Source organism: Tenrec ecaudatus, chromosome 5 (assembly GCF_050624435.1).
Source record: "Tenrec ecaudatus isolate mTenEca1 chromosome 5, mTenEca1.hap1, whole genome shotgun sequence".
Lineage (NCBI taxonomy): Eukaryota > Metazoa > Chordata > Mammalia > Afrosoricida > Tenrecidae > Tenrec > Tenrec ecaudatus.
In genome coordinates this window covers 120,046,603-120,066,321 of record NC_134534.1, presented here as the reverse complement: position 1 = coordinate 120,066,321, position 19,719 = coordinate 120,046,603, and the positions used below count along the sequence as shown (strand labels likewise).

The 19,719-nt window shown below is 43.2% G+C and overlaps 1 protein-coding gene across 1 annotated transcript in view; it reads left to right on the top strand.

The window, feature by feature from the left end:
* CNTN4 (contactin 4) overlaps positions 1-10,592 on the top strand; it is a 626,036-nt gene extending 615,444 nt beyond the window's left edge. Inside the window, exons 21-22 of the mRNA XM_075549881.1 lie at positions 5,346-5,514; positions 7,934-10,592. Of these exons, the coding sequence (XP_075405996.1) occupies positions 5,346-5,514; positions 7,934-8,034 (270 nt within the window). The 3' untranslated portion in view covers positions 8,035-10,592. The remainder of the gene's footprint in view (positions 1-5,345; positions 5,515-7,933) is intronic.
* The last annotated feature ends 9,127 nt before the right edge of the window (positions 10,593-19,719 follow it).

The window sequence follows — 19,719 nt, the reverse complement described above, 5'->3', positions numbered from 1 at the left end:
ACTGTATTATAGTGATTCTCTCATTTCCTATATGTCATAGTTTAAAATAATTTATCTAGCATCTCTTATCCCCAACAGGAGACATGGTCTTGGGTAGGTTCAAAGATAAAATTTTAAATTAACTAAAAAAGAAGAAAAGAAAGAAAGCCTTTTTTCAACCTGGTAGGTCTGACCCAGGCTAATCTGACTACAGAGGGAGACAATGACAGAAATTATTTAACTAAACCAAGGAAAAGCCATTACCACATCTAGTCAATTCCACTCTCAGTGATCATCCATTGTTCCAAAGCTGTCAATCTTTATGGGAACAGGCGGTTCCATCTTTCTCCTGTAAGTGGCTAGTAGGTTTGAACTACTGACCTTGTGCGCAGTACTTACCCAACAGTGCCCAAAAAAGATTTTTTCCTTCCTGCTTTGCCCAGTAGACCGGAAGAGAAAGCATAATAAACACACCAACAGCAGCAAGAGTTTCTTGAGTGAAACTTCAACCTAATGTGATACTCACTCTCAGTCTGGCAGGCAGGGAGCTTAGAGCAATTCAGTCAACCACAGAAAATGTTAGCGCAGCAATGGATCCTGGAGTTCATCTAGTAAACCCCTTCATTTCAAAGAGGTGAGGGCTCAAGTCCATTGAGTAAAGTAACTTTGAGTGCCCTCAGCTTTCACAGGGCCAGGGATTAATATGCAGGCTGAAGTTCATGTCGGGGAACGGGAAGATGGGAGGCAATTTTAGAAGAGCAATTGGGTACCAGTTATTAGTCACTTGCCACTTCCTTGTCCTCATGCTCCCGCTGAGGAACTCTCAAGTGAGCTTGTGTAATATTTCTTCCCAAGCATCTGTGTGGGAAAAGATGGCACCTTTCCAAGAAGGCCTTTCTGCCTTTTACCGCACAGGAGCTTTGAAGGAAATCTAGAAGATTCACTTAAGCTGCATGGAATCAGGCAGTGAGGTGGATCTCTCTGCCTGCTGTGGGGGTGTTGACTGAATGCAGAGCTACATATGATTGCCATACGAGAGCTGTCCTTTGCAAGACTGTTGTTTTCATCAGACTTTCTTCTTCCACCATTCTCTTTTTCTCCTAAATGAACAAAGCATTGGGATATGGATTGGTTGTTGGGTTTTTTTTAATTTTTCTGACCTTTTCACCTAAATCGTCTGGATTCATGGAATTTCTGCTTTCATAGACAGTCTCAGATCAAAGTTGGCTTCAGAATATTTGAGACCCAGAATGTTCTGTCAGCATAAACCCTCAAGCTACTTTCCTTTATGAGATCAGGTCTGAAAAGAGAATAGTGTCTTAGTATCACAAATTCAACCCTGTACAGAGCCTGCATGTACCCCCAAATAATCTGATCGATAACTTCCACAAATACTGCAAATAAATGAGTCTTTGAGTGAACAATGAAATCACAAGACTGGTTTATTCTTATGGTATGTGCAGTAATTATCCATTTTATAAATGGAGAATCCAAGTCACTAAGAAGTTTATTAACTCGCCTAAGTTGCATAGCTCCTTTGGTGGTCTGATGTCTGGACATAAGTAGGCAAGATGGATCCAGGCACCCTGCTTTTAGCGGCTCTGCAATTCCTCCTGCTAGCAATGAACCATGTATCTAGTAACAATAAGGAACTACAAAAAATATGTAGCATAGGGTGGACAGGAGAGGCTGATCGTTTTATATAAAGGCCCAAGAAGACTTCTTTAAAGAGATGACATTTTGGTTACCCATGCACGAAAAGAGAATGTGAGCTGGCTCTCTGGGAAAGAGTGTTCTAAGGACAATGAACAGTCTGGGCAAGGCCTTGAGCTTCACAGTAGAGAGGGTGGAAACGAGGGCGAACTGCAGAGCAGGTGATGGTTCAAAACAGGTAGTGACTTCTCAGCTTCGGCCAACTGTTTGAAATGATTGCTTTCTTGATTTGTAAATGTTGTGATCTAATCCCCCTACCCACCCAACTGGGCCAGCACTAAGAGTACTGAACAATCTACACAAGCTGGGGGTGTTCTCTGTCTGACCTTTTATTTTGCATTCCCAAAACCAGAGACCAAAGAGAGGAACGGTGACTGTGTTTCAGTGATTCCTGGTCACAGGCTCCTGGGAAGATCCTTTACCATCACCAGGCACTTCCCCACCTGACTTCAGAATATTAGCAAAGCCCGGAAGTACCGCGCTTCCCCAAAAGTCAGACATGCCCACACAAGGAGCCGTGGCAGGATTTCTAGGCATTTGTGCAGCATATGCCATACCCCGAAAATATGATGATAGGGGGGCTCTGCAGCCAACCGGCGCGGAGCGGTCACAATGGCCGGCAACCCTTCTCGTCTGCCCATCGTGACAGATGCCCATGTGCCCTGTCAGGACAGCTATCATCTTGGAGGGGACCAGAGAGGTGTGTGCCGACAGCCCCATCCACAAGGTCGGCTCCCGTTGTCTGATCTCAGTCATTCTGTGCGTGCTGCGAGCTGAGGCAGAGAGGGAGACAGAGACTGTGAGAGTCAAAGTCTCCCCGGAGAAGTGAGGGCAGGACGCTCTGCTTTGGGTGTTGTGTGTCCTTGGGGGAAGAGGGAAAGCTGGGGCTGCCATTTGACTCAGCACTGTGGGTCCATGTGTTGCACAAGCAGACGACTTAACTGTATTTGAATAAATGTAGATTGTTGTACCATTGTAATAAAAATAAGATATCCCCTGAAAATAAGCCACCGTGTGTCTTCTTGAGGAGAAATAAAAATAAGAGAATATCTTATTTTCAGGGAAACAAGTCAATTACAACCTACAATGCTGAGGCACATAGTTGGCCTTGAAATTTCCTAATATGATTATGACTCCCACTGTGTCCTGGGCCCCCGTGCCTTCCACCTCTGGCTTAAATGAAATGCAATCAGCTGAGCCAGGAGTGTGGCATAAGTAATGGCGTTACAGGACCTGATTTGGGCTCCACTGGAGGCCCGGATATTACCAGTCTGATAAGCAGCACTGATGAAAAGGCTGCCTTTTTCCTGGAAGTGTTTCTTCTGGATTTATATTTGAAACTTGTTGGATTCACCGAGCTCTGGCAAGGATCAGAGGTAAATCAAAGAAGCAATTTATTCCACAAAGCCTGGTGTGACCTTGCATTCCATCAGCCAGCCCATCCTCCTGAAGGGCCGTGAGGCGAGGTTCTTTCCCTCCTGGAGGTGCCGGAGGATTTATTTGAGCCTGCTCATTAGCAAGGGATGTGGTGCCTGATGCAGCCAAGGCTCCAGAGAGAAGCCGGGATGAAACGTGCATCTTTCCACCTCAAGGAAATTGTATTTCCAACCTTGTTTTAGAAAGACATAAATTAAGGTGATGAAATGCCAAGGCGGGCTGCAGAGGAATCTACCCCATTTAAGTAAGGGACATTTCCTTGGGGTTGGTTTTGTCTGGTTTTGACCTCGCTGGGTCAAAAATTAGAGGGAGACTTACAGAAGCATTATTAGTCTGTGGTTATCAAAAGGTGTGGTACCAGGAGGAGCAGCATTAGTCTTGCCTAGGAACATACTAGAAATGCAAATTCTTGGACCCCCCACAGCAGACCGATTGAATCCAAAGCACTGAGATGGAATGGGTCTCTAAAAAGCCTCCCCACACTCTGCGGTCTGCAAACAGCTGTTCTTATACTTGAGCCCCATCCCCGGATGCACGTTCGCGTTACCTGAGCAGCTCAAGGTGGAGGGCAGCTAGAGCAGCGTTTTCTACCCTGGCACTACGGACATTTTCAGGAGGATAATTCTTTGCCACAGGTCCTGCCATGGGCGTTGTTGTACAACATCCCTGACCTCTGCTCTGTGACAACCAAACCTTTATCCAGATATTTCCACACACCCCCTTCACTGGAAAACTCTCCTCCACCTCCACCCTGTCGAGAACCACTGGATGAGAGCATCAGGGTCGATCATGCTCCTCAGGGAATGATGCGCAGCGAAGACTGAGCGCGTCATCTCACCAGCTCCATCTGCTTTATTGTCGAGCGATTTGACAATAGGAGTCTAGAGGTCTTCGTCCTGCCACTTAACCACTCTGAGACATCTCGGGGTCTCCGTATCCCCGTCTGGGCTGTTAAAAAGAATCGTGGTAATTCTCTCTGGTAGATTGTTCTGATGGTTAAACATGGTGCAGTTCATAAAGTCCTTGGCTTCTGGGAAGCACTCTGGAAATACTTCTTTCAGTGGTTGCTGTCAGCCTCCTTATTGTTGCACTCAAGAAGGTAGAGTCTTTAGGCCTTTATGTTCTATTTCTGAATGGAGTTGATGTCAACCAGGGGAGGTGATCCCAGGCAGGCAAATTTGTTTTCAAGAGCACTCTCTGACCATTTCATCAAACGACTCACGAACCCAAACTCTGCGCTAGTCTGGGAAAGAAAGTTAACCACAAGAACAACAAAAAGCCTAAGTGGAACTGTTTTGAAATACAGACCTTTCAGAATGGCTCCATTCCAACTCATGATGCTCCATGTGAGTCAGAGAAGAACTTTCTCTACTTGATTTCCAACAGATGATGTGTGCACATGGAGACAGAGCCCACGCCTTTCTTCCAACATGCCTCTGGGAGGACTCGAACCTCTTACCTTGTAGTGTGCAACCAGGGGTGTTGACTGCACCACTGAGAAATTTCCTATGCACCCATCTTGTTGTTGAGCCCTGTCAAGTCAGTTCTGACTCCCAGCGACCCCATGTGACAGAGAATTACCCCCTAAGGCTTTCTATTCCTTCCTCTTTACAGCACAGATTGCCAAGTCTGTTTGTCACAGAGCCACCGGGTGGGTTGCAACTACCAACCCTTTGATGAGCAGCTGAGAGCTCAGCTGTTGGACACCAGGGGTCCCACAAAGGTCTTTTCCCTGAAAGCCCAAACCAAACCCACTGTAGCAAACGGATCCCAACTCCTAACGACCCTGGGCAGGTTTAATGACACTGTACGTATTTCTGGAAGTAGACACCCATGTTTCTCCCATGGGTTAGAACCTCCAGCCTTGGAATTAGCAGTCAGGGACTCATTATATCCGCTTATGGAGGTACTCATTTTCCCAATTACCCCAGGTGCATAAGCAGAGTCCCAGGGCCATTGTGTGAGGCCTCACTGCACCAGGCAAAACCAGCCTGGCCACATGCTCCATTGTCCTCTCAACGCTGTCTTCACAACACAATGGCTAGGCCTGACGTGTCCCTCATTTCCGATGCAGCTTCCAAAGGCATGTGTGGGCAACCTGCCGACCTCAGCATCACTGCCCAGCCCTGGTGCCTGAAGGTGAAATGATATAAATGTTCCATATTTGGGGCCTTTCTGATGACAGCAGGTGACACCTGTTCTTTCTGTATTGGCAGGTCATGTATAGGTGGAATAGACAAAGAAGTACATCTGTCATTGAAACAAATAAAACATCAGTGGAGCTCTCTTTGCCTTTCGATGAGGATTATATAATAGAAATTAAGCCATTCAGCGATGGAGGCGACGGCAGCAGTAGTGAACAGATTCGAATCCCAAAGATATCAAGTAAGGAAATGCTCTATCCACTCTGCCTTGTCAGACTTCCTGATGAGTCAGGGCTTCGAAGAAAAGACTCTCACAGAGGAAGGCGTGTGATGAAAACGGACAAGATGTTACAGCTCACAAGTGGTGTTCTGCAAACTAACAGCTTGGCCGGTTCTGACTGATTGAATTGTTGATCAGTCCCACACTCAGTCAGGGTTTTACATCTGGGCACCTGTGGTTTTCATCTCGTTGTTGTTGTTTGTTGTTGTTGTTAGGTACCAGCCATTGGTTCTTACTCCTAGGTGCCCCTATGCACAACAGAACAAACGCCTCCCTGGCCCTGCGCCAGCCTCACAACTGTTGTTTTGTTTGCGCCATTGTTGCAGCCACCATCACAATCCATCTTGCTGAGAACCTCCATGACGTCTTTCTCCAGGAACTGGTCTCTACTTGCCTCAAGACCGTGGCTTAAATATTGTGTGCATGCAAACACTAGGAGCATTTATGGAGGGTGTTTCCTACATGCAAGGAGAATTCCATCTCACTAAAAATGGATTCCTTGCTCCTCTTGAGAGAGAGCCTGGCCCAGGGAGCAATGGAAAAGTAATCTGGAGGCACATTATCAGAAGATTGAGATTTACTTTGAGGTTTATTTGTCTCACTTTGCTAAAGTCTGAATTCTCACTTCCTTATCATTTCATTTGTTGTCATTTTTGTTTGTTTTGTTTTTGTCTGTCTGATAACTCTTGGGTTAACTCATTATAGAAGTATAAATGATAGTTTTATTTTATGAAGATTTTTATCACTTATATGAGTACTATGACGTATATGAGTGCGATGAGTATGTGAGTACGAATGTCAATTATGAGTTTATGAGTACTGATATATAGATTCTGACATATATGAGTACTAATGACAATTATATCAATACAGCTCACCGATGGTAAGGATGTAACTTTGAGAAAAGCATGATTTTTTTCACTCCTGTAAAGGGATTTTTCATTCCTCTGGTCAGCGATATCTCTTGATTATCTTGATGAAGCCCCAAATGACAGTTGGCGACTTTTTGCTGTTGGAAAAATAAGACTCATAAGAAATACTTTTTTAAAGGATTGAAATTATTTTGTTCAGAATCAGGATATGTATAGATAGCTGGGTGTGCGTCCCAATTTATTAGCTAAGTGATCTTAAACCAGTTGTCTCACCTGTCAGAACCCCATTTTTCTCATCTGTCAAATGGGGTAATAATTATACCTGATCCTCATACATTGATTGTTGTTTTCTTGGTTTACTTATGAAAAGTTTAGTGACATATTGCTCTAGGTTCAGCACATAGACAGAGCCCACACGAGAGTTAGTATTGTTGGTGCTGTCAAGTTGCTCCCTGGTTGAGGGTGACCTCATGCATAACAGAACAAAACCCTGGCCAATCCAGTGACGCCCCCATGATCAGTTACAGATTGAGCTCAGGATCCATAGCTTTTTCATTGACTGATTTTTCAGAAGCAGATCACCAGGCCTTTCTACAATCTGGAAGCTCCACTGAAGCCTGCTGAGCAACAAGCCTCCATTGACTGATGGGGTGCAGCTGCACATAAGGTGCTTTGGCCAGCAATCTGTCCCCAGTCTCCCCGATGTCAGGCAGGAATCCTACCGTGAACCACCACTGTCTCCTTTCAAGGGAGGAGTGGTGTTGTTTTCATGCATTGTTGATGGGGCGTAGTATTTGTCAGTATTGTTACTAGTGATGCTAGCCTGCCGCTCCCCTTGAGCAGGGATCTTTTCATTATACCAGTGCTTAAACTGAGCTCCTGAGGGTGCCCAGAAACTGCCCCCGGCTCTTACTTAGCTAAGTAACCCTAGAACTGCCGCTGCTGCTGCTGTTAGCTACTGTATAGTTGTCCCCTGACTCAGGACAACCCCGTGTGTTACTGTGTGTATGTGTGTTTTGTGTTTCTAGTTGTCAACTCCATGGAAGCAGTTTATTCTCCAGGCCTCTTCTATGGAGCTACTGGGTGGGTTCCAACAACAGACCTCTAGGTTAGCAGCATATCCCAAATGCTTTATGCCACCAAGCTCCTAGAAATAGTATTCAGAAGTCACTGAGATATGATTGGAGTCTCTAGCTAGTGCAAGCATTTGGGGTGCTCGGGGCTAACTGAGAAGTCATGTCTTCCCAGTAGTTCAGAAGAAAAGCAGGAGGATCTGCTTTGGACAAATCAGCCATTGGAAACCAGAGATGGCAAAGTTCCACTCTGACACCAGTGACTCAGAACTGACTGGTGTGTGTGTGTGTGTGTGTGTGTGTGTGTGTGTGTGTGTGTGAAGGATAGGACCATTTCCAGAAACCTAGGTAATTCTGCCATTTCATACAAGGCCCCTGTCTCTGCATAGTCCCCAGGAGCCCATGTTGAGTGAATCCCTCTCTCTCTCTTTTCAGATGCCTACGCAAGAGGGTCCGGAGCTTCCACTTCGAATGCATGCACGCTCTCTGCCATCAGTACCATAATGATCTCCCTCACAGCGAGGTCCAGCTTATGACGAAAGTTACCTAAAAGACTTGCTGTTTATAATATAAGCAACGTTTAGCTAGTTGTTTTGAAGACACCCAGTACTAAGTAATATTGTTGTCAAGTACATCTTATTACTGGAAAAAAGATGTTTTTTGCTTCTTTAGGAATGGCATTATACAGTACTTCCTCAAAGCAAATCTAGCTTTGTTTGAAGTTTCTTTGGAAACTCTGTAATGCACTGAAAACATCTGTAATACGATGTTACCAAAGCAGTTTACATATGTCCTTATATGCATATTTTTATTATATATTTAGTGTTTTATAGAATTTTTTAAAGTTAACATATAATGTAGATATTATTTTTTTCCCTCTGCTGTAAAGTGCAATGGGCAAAGCAATCATACAACTATTATTTGAAAAACCTTTCCTTCCTTTGAAGACAGAGCTCAAACCACATCTTGGTAAATAAACAGCAAATATGCAGCTTTCCAAGGCTAGAGAGCAACGGAAGAGGAAAAGCAAGACCTGGTCTGTACCCCACGGCTGCTGCATGTGACTGACTCCTTCGCCGCTCATGCATTGAGTGAAGTCCTGTTGATGTGTAGAATATGTTGCCCCGCCCCAGCATCCACTCCATTGTTCATCCAAACCCCAGATGGTTTCCCAAACGGCTGCAATCTCAAAATCAGACTGCCCACGAGGTACCTCATGCAATACCCCCTCCCTGAATTTAGCCTTGTACAGACTTCCCTTTCACTCCGGCAAGTTAGCATCTTCTTTGTAGCATTACCTTTGAGGGTATATATCCTGTAGTAACACAGACCAAACGTTACTATAGTCAACCAAGACTTTCAAAGGAGAAAACGTAATTTTACTATCTTTAAGTGTATCTGTTTTGGATGTACATTTGAAAAACAATGGTAATTCTCTGTTGATGGATTCATCATTTCTTTACAAACTTTCTTATATATGACATGTATATCCCTTTCTTAATAGAACCCATCTTTTGAAGCAAAATCATGTATGGAGTTTGGCAAGTTTCTCCTACTGTAGCACATAGTTGCCGCACAGGTTTTTTCAGCTGGCTCTATAAAGACTTTAATGCAATCATGTGATGGCTTGACAATTCTCCTGTTTTCGCCATACGTAGTCTAGTTGCTTCTCCATCGTACAAAGCACACGTTGGGAGAGGACGATGTCCACAGACCCATATTCTTACAGAAAGGACTGTTAGGAAAGGAGATCTTCCAGGCTGACACTCGTGGAGCAGTTGCCATCAACGGCAACAACATTTTTTTATAAAAGTTTTCACATGTAAGCAAGCACACATTTTCTTCTTTCTCAATGAGCTTAAATTTGCCTGTCATTTGTCACTTTTGGCTTACAAACAACAGAGTTAACTTTTCAACCTTCTGGCTATATTTATTCAATAAAGTCATAATCAGGATTCCACTTGTATGAAAATTAGGGTGATAACTGCAAACAATGATGTCAGTATTTCCAGCTGTGTTCCTTTCTTAGTTTGATATGGTTACTTCTATGTTGAAATAAAATAACATTAAAAATCACATGCATAAAAAATCCACAAAATAATAAAATGAATGGAAAAAAAAGAAAAGAAACTCCAGGTAGCCCCCCAAACCCAGTGTAAATGATACTTATCAGTGATCTAGCGATGTAATCTTTTTTAAAAGGTATTGTTAATAAATATTCTGTCATTTGTAAAGATTCTTGTCTTGTGGGAGCATTTTTCCTGCCTGCACGTCAGGGAATTTGTTAGTGCACCTTGAGCTAGTTACCATTTGGGATCATGGAGGGGCTCAGAAGTCTCTGGCCCTGACCCAAAGCTAGTGGACCCAGAACTCTGCCTTAAGAATTGACACCCTGAAGACACCATTTCTTCTTTGAAGTAGAGAAAATCAAACTCCATAAATAAATACCCGAAGGGAAAAACTTTGCTCTTGATTAGCTACATTTTTGTGTGTTTACTCTAAGTATATCTCTTTGGGGTTTTGTGTTTTTTTTCCAATTTGGGGGTTTTTTAAGGTTGTTTTTCCTTACAGCCCTTCCCCCCATTGCTAAAAGGATAAAATCTAAATTTAAACATTAAGGACCATCTTAATCCTAATAGCCACTTAATTTTGTACCCAGCCTAACTTGGCTTCTTTGGTCTCACCTCTGTGCCTTTTGGTCATGTGGCTGTCCACTCTTGAAGTATCCTCCCACTCCTACCCCCACCCCCTTCTCCTACCCAAATGCCAGCTATCCAAGGATAGCTACAGCGTCTGCTCTTCTATGAGCACACTCGTTATTCAGTTCCTGGCGATGTCCTTTCTCATAACTAGTTGCAGTCCCTATTGACAGTCCTCATTTAGTAATTGATCAGGTACTACTTATGGAAATCTCTTGTACTGTTATTTTGCATTTTTACTTTACTCTTGTATTGTTATTTAATTTTCCTTGTATGTATTCCTTGTCTTCCCAACTAGATTGTAAGCTCCTTGAGGGCAGGGACTTTTGTCTAATCTTCCATGTATTCTCGATAGTGCCCAGCACAGTGCCTTGCAATAAATACTCATTGATTAATTGATCGAAGGGGTCTTTGAAGTAGCCTTTTACATTGTTTGCCTACCTCTGAGCCATAGCAAAGCAACTTTTAAGACTTGTGTCACCAGTTTATGATGTGATGGAAATTGTTAGAAGGCCTGACTTCTAACTGTATGTCTTAATGAAGTCCTTTAGTGTCTCAGCTTCATAAAATGATAAGTGAGGTACTGGATAAGTCTGTCAAAGCTGAAGATATTGTAGAAAGTGCTCCAAAGTTTCTATCACCCAAACTTGTCTGATTTCCTTGGCTTCTGTGGTTGTAGTAGGTATGGCTCATGGTTGCAAGCAACAGAAACCATTTTAGCTAACTGGTACATAACAGGAATTAATCAGAGTGAGACAGAGCAGAGCACACAAGCCATAGAAAAAGTAAAGACCCAAAACTTGGTAAGAATAAGAAGCAGGCTTCTCTGAGGGTTTGGACTGCAGGATGTTTGAAAAGTGTTTTGGGGGTACTAGGGGTGAGTCCTGGTGGCACTGTCAGGTGTTGGGCACCACAAGGTGATAGTTCCAATCCAGAAGTTGTTCCTCACGAGAAAAGTGAGACTGTTTGTTCCTGCAAAGCCTGGGAAACCCGGTGAAGGGTCAGTGTGGGCAAGCATCAGCCACGCTGTGGAATAGCTCAAGTGAAGTCTGCTCAGCCCTCTTTGAATCACACCTTGGTCACACCAGCTTACCCTGGAGGGAGGAATAGTTGGCCACAGAAAAACTGAAATGAATAAAGACTGCATACATCTAAGCAGAAGAATCTCTATGCTTAGCCAGCTAGTGGACTATCCCCAATTCTTGATCCTAATTAATACTCAAGATGGAATGTATTGCTATTTGGCTTTTTGGGGGGATTTTTTTGCACAGTGGTGTGATGGTAGACTACTAAAGAAATGGTTTTTCTGGTTTTTGATTATAATAAAAGCAGATTTGAACTGTGTCTAAGAATTTGTAGATGAGTTGGGACAGGTGCATGAAGTTTATATTGATCCTTCTTCAAGTGAAAGAAAAGCTGCCCAGGCAGTAAGTGAAAGCGATTATTGAGAATAATTTGTTGCAAAATAGGGATTAGTTCAACTGTTTCAAAAATGAGGACAAAATTTCCTAACCTAAAAAGGCAAGTAGGGGGCTGTCTGTAAATCAGATGTCCAAAATCCAGAGACTGCCTGCCTTTATACTTGGGAGGGAATGCTCATCAATCCTGTCTAACCTTTACCCAGTCTCTCCCACTGCCTTTATTCTACTTCAAATATGCTCAAAGAATGATGGTATAAAATGGATGCAAATGGTGCATAATTAGCTACTAAAAGGTCATGTAATTTTTAAAGTTCTGTAATTATACTAGCAACCAACAGGTGATTGTTTTGTACTGAATTACTGATGTTTCTTCCTAAACACACAGGTCATCAAGTACTGGCTGTGTTGGTCTATTGTCCCAACAGATTAGTGCTCGGGCTAACCTAGCAAATAATGTCAGCCACTTCAGTGATTCTCAGGTCAGTTTTAAAATCAAAGAGTTACAGTCCATTTCTAGACACACCCCCAATGAATTCCATCACAACACACTGGATCCTGAGGCTTCACACTTACAGTCCAATGGACTTGCTACGAATATGGATCCTGGGATAGCTTCTGGTAAGTAATGGCCAATCACGAGGTGGCATAGCATTGGCACAGCTCCGCATGCCCTGTTCTTCAAGTGCTCATGATTGATTTGTTCTTTGGTGTTGTTCTTGTTCTCTGTGTGGAATGGAACTTGGCTCCCAGGATTTTTGAGGCTGTGGCCCTACAGAAGCAGGGTCCCAAGCTTGTCCAGGATGCTTCTGTGTGTGTTTGAATGAAGTGCTAAACTACTTGCACCACGCAGTGATACCAAGTTCCTCCATTTGCTATGGAATTCCCTTTCTGAAGGAGCCTGAGTGGGCTGTGGATTGTTAGGCTTCTATCCATAAGGTCAGAGGTTCAAACCCACCAGCCCCTCCAACGTAGCAAGCTGAGGCTGTAAAGATCAATGTTTTGAATAGCCTATATAGGGTCATTATGTGCCAGAATCAAGTGGATGTTAATGAGACTTTGTGGGGATTCTGGCTTCTGTAGCATGTGATTGTTTCCACATTTTGTATCTGGTCATCTAATGTCTGTATTCTCCCATAGCATCCCTTGAGCATCTTGAGGCTAGCATGGGCAAGATTCCCAATGGCACTCCCCAGGCACTGAGGTTGGGCCCATTCCTGTAAGACTCACTGAAGAGGACAGGCTGCAGAGACCCACGCGGGCTGCCTCACAAGGACCCAAGGTGAACTAGAAAGTCCCCAGCTGTTGCCACTAAGCAAAGGCAAGGTGCTAGCTTTGTTAATTCAGGGAACACTGGATTCCCCATCTGGAGCCAGAGCTCCTTGTCCTGGCCCTGACAAAGCTTGAGGGAGGGTGCTACCGTTGTTGTGAATAGTTACCGTTGTTGTGAATAGCTTGCCAGGTGTAATTAAGCAGCTACATTGTGCCAATGAGGCTGTCCATTCCGAAAGGAGGCATCCCTTCCCCTCCTGTAATGGGTTGGAGCAGATTAAACATTCTAGTTTCACAGCTCAAGCATTAACCTTGACATTCAACAGAGCTCACACTTTAAAAAAAAACCCGCTTCTTATTTAATCACCAATCACCTCAATCAGCTTCAGATTAGTAGAATGTAGATGATAAAAACCACAGAGAGAAATGAAGAGCTGATACCAAGGGCTCAAGGAGAAAGCAAATGTTTTGAGAATGATGAGAGCAACAAATGTGCTTGACACCTTGGATGGGTGGATGGATTGTGATAAGAGCTCCCAATAAAATGATTAAAAAGAATAAAAACTACAATGAGAGAAAGTCCTCTTTTGGGGAAGTGGTAGGATTTCCTCCCGTGTGCTGTGAGTTCCTAGCACCCCAAGAGGGGAAGTTTCCCCGGGCCGAAATCACAGCAGGAGTGATGACCAGTCTTTTCATCCTAGGAGCAATTGGTGGGTTTTAGCTAGAGCTTTGACTGGTTTCATTCCACTTTGAGCTCCTGCTGGGAAATTTGCATTTCCACTTCATAAATACAGAATTGGAATCCATATTTTACCTTACCACTCACCAGAGGATCATCTTAAAATGTAGATTCTGATTCCCTATATCTGGGGTAAACCCACTCACTGCCATTGAGTCTATTGCTAGTGACTCTGTTGGACAGGGTAAATCTGCCCCTGTGGGCTTCTGAGACTGCAAATATTTACTGGAGTAAAATGCCTCATCTTTCTCCCATAGAGCGTGGCCGGTGTTCAAACTGCTAGCCTTGTAGTTAGCAGCCCAGGGCAGAGAGACAAATTCTCAGAGGGTCAAACCAAATGAATGGGTTTGAAGCCCTGGTTCAGATCTCTTACTTTCCAATTAACAGTAGAGGGCTCAGCCCCTCCTCTAAGAACTTCCAATCAGCAGCAGAGGGCTGAGCCACACCGCTGATAGGCTCCTTAGTGTTATGATTGGAGAGGATGGAGGGGGTAAGGACACTACAAGGTGGAAATACAGATCTTGATTCTGATCAATACTTATGCTTCTAATTGCAAATTCCTAATTACTATACACAAGGAGGCTTCAAAACGTTTGTGTAAAAATTCCATTCTTTTTATTCCATTTTTCTATGACATTTTGAAGCCCCTTTGAATTCTCTCAAATTGTTATGAATATCAAACCACTCTAGGAAATACAGATGCCTTAGGATTTTTAAGAAATAGTAACGTCATTGCTACTTCTTTTTTATTAAGTTTTCACAGTGCTCTTTATAGGAAGACGTGGGAGACACAGGCCTTGTTCCTGTTTGCATTCATGAAATGGAGGCAATGCTATGGCACCAACAAGAGTGACCCAGTTCAAAATCAGAACCACAAGTTCAATGTTTTGAACACCTAGAAACGGTTACTGAGAGGGATGAGAATAAAGAACCAGCTCTTAAGATTCACCAGATCACTGCATAGGTAAGAGGGAGAGGTCAATGGGCAGGATTCTGGATTCCAAAACTGAGAAGGGAGCAGCCATGCAGTGTTGGATCCCAGAAGTGGGTTATATTGTCTCAGCAGGCACTACTGGAAACAGTCAGTGTCGGCACTGCTCTAGGGTGGAATTTGATGTTGTAGTCAGTAATAACTCCAATGGGGCATGGAAGTGACAAAGGAGCGAGAATAAATTCCGAGGCAAAGACCGAGGGGAACCTGAGGGAACAGTAAGTGTATTCCGGAAGTGAGATAGCCACCAACATTGGAATGGTTATATGTCACAGTCTCTTTGCACATCACCCCAGTCACTCAGTCACCATTTAACAATCCCTTTCTATGCGAAGAACCAACGAGAGAGGTTCAATGATCTGCCACATCACTGAGCAGAAAGGCCAGGAGTTCAATTGATGGGGCTTGGCTCCAAGGCTCCACTCCAAAATAATGTACCAGGTGAAGCCAAAAATATTGTTACACAATCATAGAAGCTTTTGTTAAACAAACATTTCGAAATGTGCAACTATTGCTTCTTGACATAGCTTTCATTCGATCAATAATATCACTTCCTTTAAATCTGGGGGGTGATACCACCCCCATAATGCTTGCAAAAGCAGATACCTGCACTTTAACCTGGACTATGGGCTATAGTACAATAGTTTTTAATTTCCTGGGGGCTATTGAGTAATTTTTCTTTTCTGAAAAGGGGTGGTAGGCTGAATAAGTTGGAGAACCTATAATCTAGATCAGCGGTTTTCAACCTCTGGGTCTTGACCCCTTTGGAGGTCAAACAACCCTTTCACAGGGGTCACCCGATTCATAACAATAGCAAAATTACAGTGAAGAAGTAGCAATGAAAATACTTTTATGGTTGGGGGGTCACCACCACATGAGGAACGGTATTAAAGGGTCACAACGTGAGGAAGGTTGAGAGCCACTAATCTAGATCTAGACAGTTCAGAAGGCAATCTTTTCATGTCTGACCCTTCCTTGAAGAATTAGGAGCTTCAAATTTGGTTCTTTTGAAATGTTCTTTGTGTTTGGAGAACAAAAAAATGTCTGAAGTGGCAAGATCAAGGCTGTAGAGTGGATGGTAAACTGTCCCCAGTGAAATCCTCCTAAAAGCAGCCTTTGCTACTGTTGAAAAATGAACAGGTACATGGCCTTGGTGGGGGAAACATGTATACATTCTTCGCTGCATCTTCCCCTGGGCCTTTTCTCACCAGTGTTGTTTCCCGTTTCTTAAGGCTTCTTCGTGATAAGCCCTTATGGTTGTCCTGCATCTCTGGACAAAATCTATTGAGATCTCCTCTTTGGAACTCCAAAAGGAGTCTCTCTCTTTTTAAACATTTGAAGGAGCCCGTGTTGTCTAGTGGGTGACAAGTGGGTTGCTAAATACCAGGTCTGTAATCTTAACCCACATAGGGAGTAAAAGGAGGCTTTCTGCTCCCATAAACAGTTACGGCCTTGGAGATCCACAGGGTTCATTCTGTCCTTTCCTACAGGGTCACGAAGGGAGGCTCGACTAGAAGGCAATGAGTGAGTGAGAATAAGTTGACCTCTTTGGGACAGCAGATCTCCACTGTTTTGACTGGATCTTGCTCTCTGGATCATGTTAGTAAATCTAAGACCCATCCTCAATTGCAACTTATTCGATAAAAATTATCTTCATTAGCTTCAATCTTGTTTAAGAGACTAAGGGGAAAATGAGCTATTTGAGCTAGCTGATCTTTACACGATACTTTTTTAGTAAGTTGTCTTTTGAAGCCACCCAAATGAACTAACACAGAATACCACCGAAAGAAGTTGTCTGCATCCATGTTGTTGTTCAGAGACACAACATTCTTCTCTAGGTTCCTCCTGATAACATGTCCAAAATTAGGGAGACTCACTACTTCTTCCAAATCAGATTTGTTTGTTTTTATACCAGTACTTTGGTCTTCGTCATTTATTACCAGCTTTCTCATACATAAGAGTCATATGAAAATACCATGCCATGTTCAACTTAGTCCTCGCAATGACATCATTGTTCTTCAACATTTTAAAGAGGTCTTTTGCAGGTTTCCCACAAGCAAAATGCCTTTTGGTTTCTTTTTATATATTACTTTATTGGGGGCTCATGCAACTCTTATCACAATCCAAACATATACCCATTGTGTCAAGCATATTTGTACATATGTTGTCATCATTTTCAAAATATTTTCTTTCTACTTGAGCCCTTGGCATCAGCTCCTCATTTGGCTTTTGATTTCTTAACTAATACCACCATGGTGTTGATTATGGATCCAGGTCCAATGAAATCCTTGACAACTTCCAGGTTTTCTCTATCAATCATGATTATGCTTGATAAATCTACAGCCCATCCTAGGTCTAGTTGTACAGATTTTTATTTTCACTAAGTTGAGGTACACCATACTGCAGGCTATAATCACTGAGCTGCATCAGTAAGTGTCAGCAAGTGCTTCAAGCACTCTTCACTTTGAGCAAACTTAACTATGTCCACGTGGGACATGTACATAGACCAAGAGCAATCATTTCAAAGTGGACAAGGAGACACTATGTGGTTTCAAATTAAAGTCAGGAGAAGCACACATCCCAGTGGCAGGCTTTCCTCAGAGTTGTTCCTTGTGTTGCTTCCTGTAGTCAGAGGATCGGAACTGCCTGAAGAACTCCCGTCAGGGCTGCAGGAAAGCTTACTATCAACATACAAGATGCAGGTAATACAGCCTTGCTTACAGAGTGTTGAGAATGAAAAGCACTTACAAATGAAGATTAAAGTCTACAGTTTGTCGATCTACATCTCTGTGTTTACAGCCATATTTATATCTAGATAGATCACCCTCAAACAAACTCAATGCCAAGTTGGTGTTGACTCAATAATGATCCTATAGGCCCGGGTAAACTGCCACTGTGAGTTTCCAAGACTATAATTGTTAATGGAAGTAGAAAGTCCCATCTTTATTCCATTGAGCAGCTGGTGGTTTCAAACTGCTGACCATGTGTATCAAAGCCCAACTCAGAACCATTAGGCCACCAAAGCTCAATTCTAGAGAGACAATGGTCTGCATTTTACAAAAAGAGTAGTGAGCTTCCCAGAAAACTATGTACAAGTTGTTGAAAAATATCTGTGGGTATTCCCACTAAGGTAGGCAACATAGCAATAAGGAACCCCAGGGATTTGTGGGTTGAAGGCTCTGTGATTTCTGCTCAGAAGTGACCCCACCTAATGACTTCTTTTTATAATGCAAACGGAAGATCTTTCCTATTTGTTGTTTTACTTTAGGTGGCTGAGTTATTTCTTCAAACTTGAGTTCCCCTGTACTATTAGAATGACAACACAACCCACTGCCACTGAGTTGATTCCAACTCACAGCAAACTTATAGGAGAGAGTAGAACAGCCCCATAGAGCTTCCAAGGGGGAGACCAAGGCTACTGGCTTCCACAGCTAACCTATTGGTTAATAGGTGTTTACTCATTTGCACCACCAGGCTGTTAATACAAGAGGCCCCTCTGTAACAGTAGGTCCTACACCCCCAAATTCTATTACCAGGGATAAAAAACATTGGGTGGGAGGCAAAATTAAATGGTCAAAGCAAACTCTCAAAGATTAAGACAGAGTGCAAAGTGCTATTGACATAGAATTTAATTTTATTAGGTCTTATAAATAATATAGAGATACTTTTATGCAGAGGGATATGTGTTGGTTATATGCCAATAACCTGAGCATCAAGGACTTAGGTATCCCAGGAGTGTATATACTGAGGGACAATTTCCAAATATAAGAGGTCCAATGTTAAAGCTTGCATTTCATATGACAAATCAGTACTCTTGTTAGTATAAGAATACATGATGCAATATTTGAAATTCAAATTTCCATTAAGTCTGGTATATTTTTTGCTGTATTTCGCAACCTTGGGCAAGAAGGAAGATGTGTTTCCTCTGAAGTAATGAATTGATGAAGCAAAGTACACGAGTCTGCTGTTGGACCTGAAGATAGTAGCTCTGAGGGTGCATAGCCGCTTTTTCCGGGTTGTGCAAGGATGAAGAGGAGGGATGGAGTGAGAGCCAGGACTGGTAAGAGAAAGGGATGTTTCTAGAGAGAAAGCCAAACTTACGGGCAAGGAGGGTGCGATGCTCCAGGGATGTTGTAAAGGGTTCTGAAAACGAGTGATGAGCCCTGGTGCACAGGGGCGAAGCACGCAGGGGTCCAGGGAGAGGGTGGCAGTTGGAACCCACCAGCTGCTCGGTGGGAGGAGGGAGGAAGATGTGCGCTCTGCTTCCGTATAGATCGCAGCCCTGTGAGCCTTCCAGAGCAATTCTCCTCAACCTATAGGGTCGCTGTGAGTGACACTTGATACCAACTGGCTGGGGTTTGTTAGTTTTATTTTAATGAGCATGCGTAGAACATAGCCAGGGCTGGAACAAAGCCAGTTGGAGAACAAATAATTCATCACTGTAGCATTTATCAGTCTTTAGGACCAAATAGCTGAGAGTAAGTAGCTGGCAGTTTGAAATGTTCAGATTGTTCCTCTTTTGTTTGCCAACAAGTAAGGGGTTGCATGTTTCCTAAAAGTCAGGCACTGTGTTGGACTCTGGAGAAATAGACTGCATAGGAGTAATGGTCTTGCCTCCTGGGTTGCCTGGAGGAGATGGAAGCAGGCCGGATTTTAAAGGTGGTGTGGTAAGTGAGAGCACATAAAAGTGTGGACAGAGTTCTGGGCCTGTCTCTTGCAAACATACAGCAACTTATAACAAGGCCAAGCTCAGCCAGACACACTCCCGTCAATATTTTTGCAGTCCTTGCAGTAGAATGGTTTTTATTTGAAGCTATTTTCCCCAAATTATTGGTTTTCTAAGAAAAAAAGTAATTTTTAAAATCCACATTCTCAAATGCCACATGTTTTGCATCTGTTGTACTATGTACAAATAAATATTGGTCTGCGGTCCAAATCAGGCTCTCCCCATCCTCTTCTTGTAAATTAAGATAGATTAGAACATCGCTGCCCTCATTCACTGACATAATGCATGGCTGCTTTTGCACCACGTGGCAGAGGTACGCAGTTGCAACAGAAACTGTATGGTCCATAAAAGCAAAACAGCCCGAACTTCTAAGAAG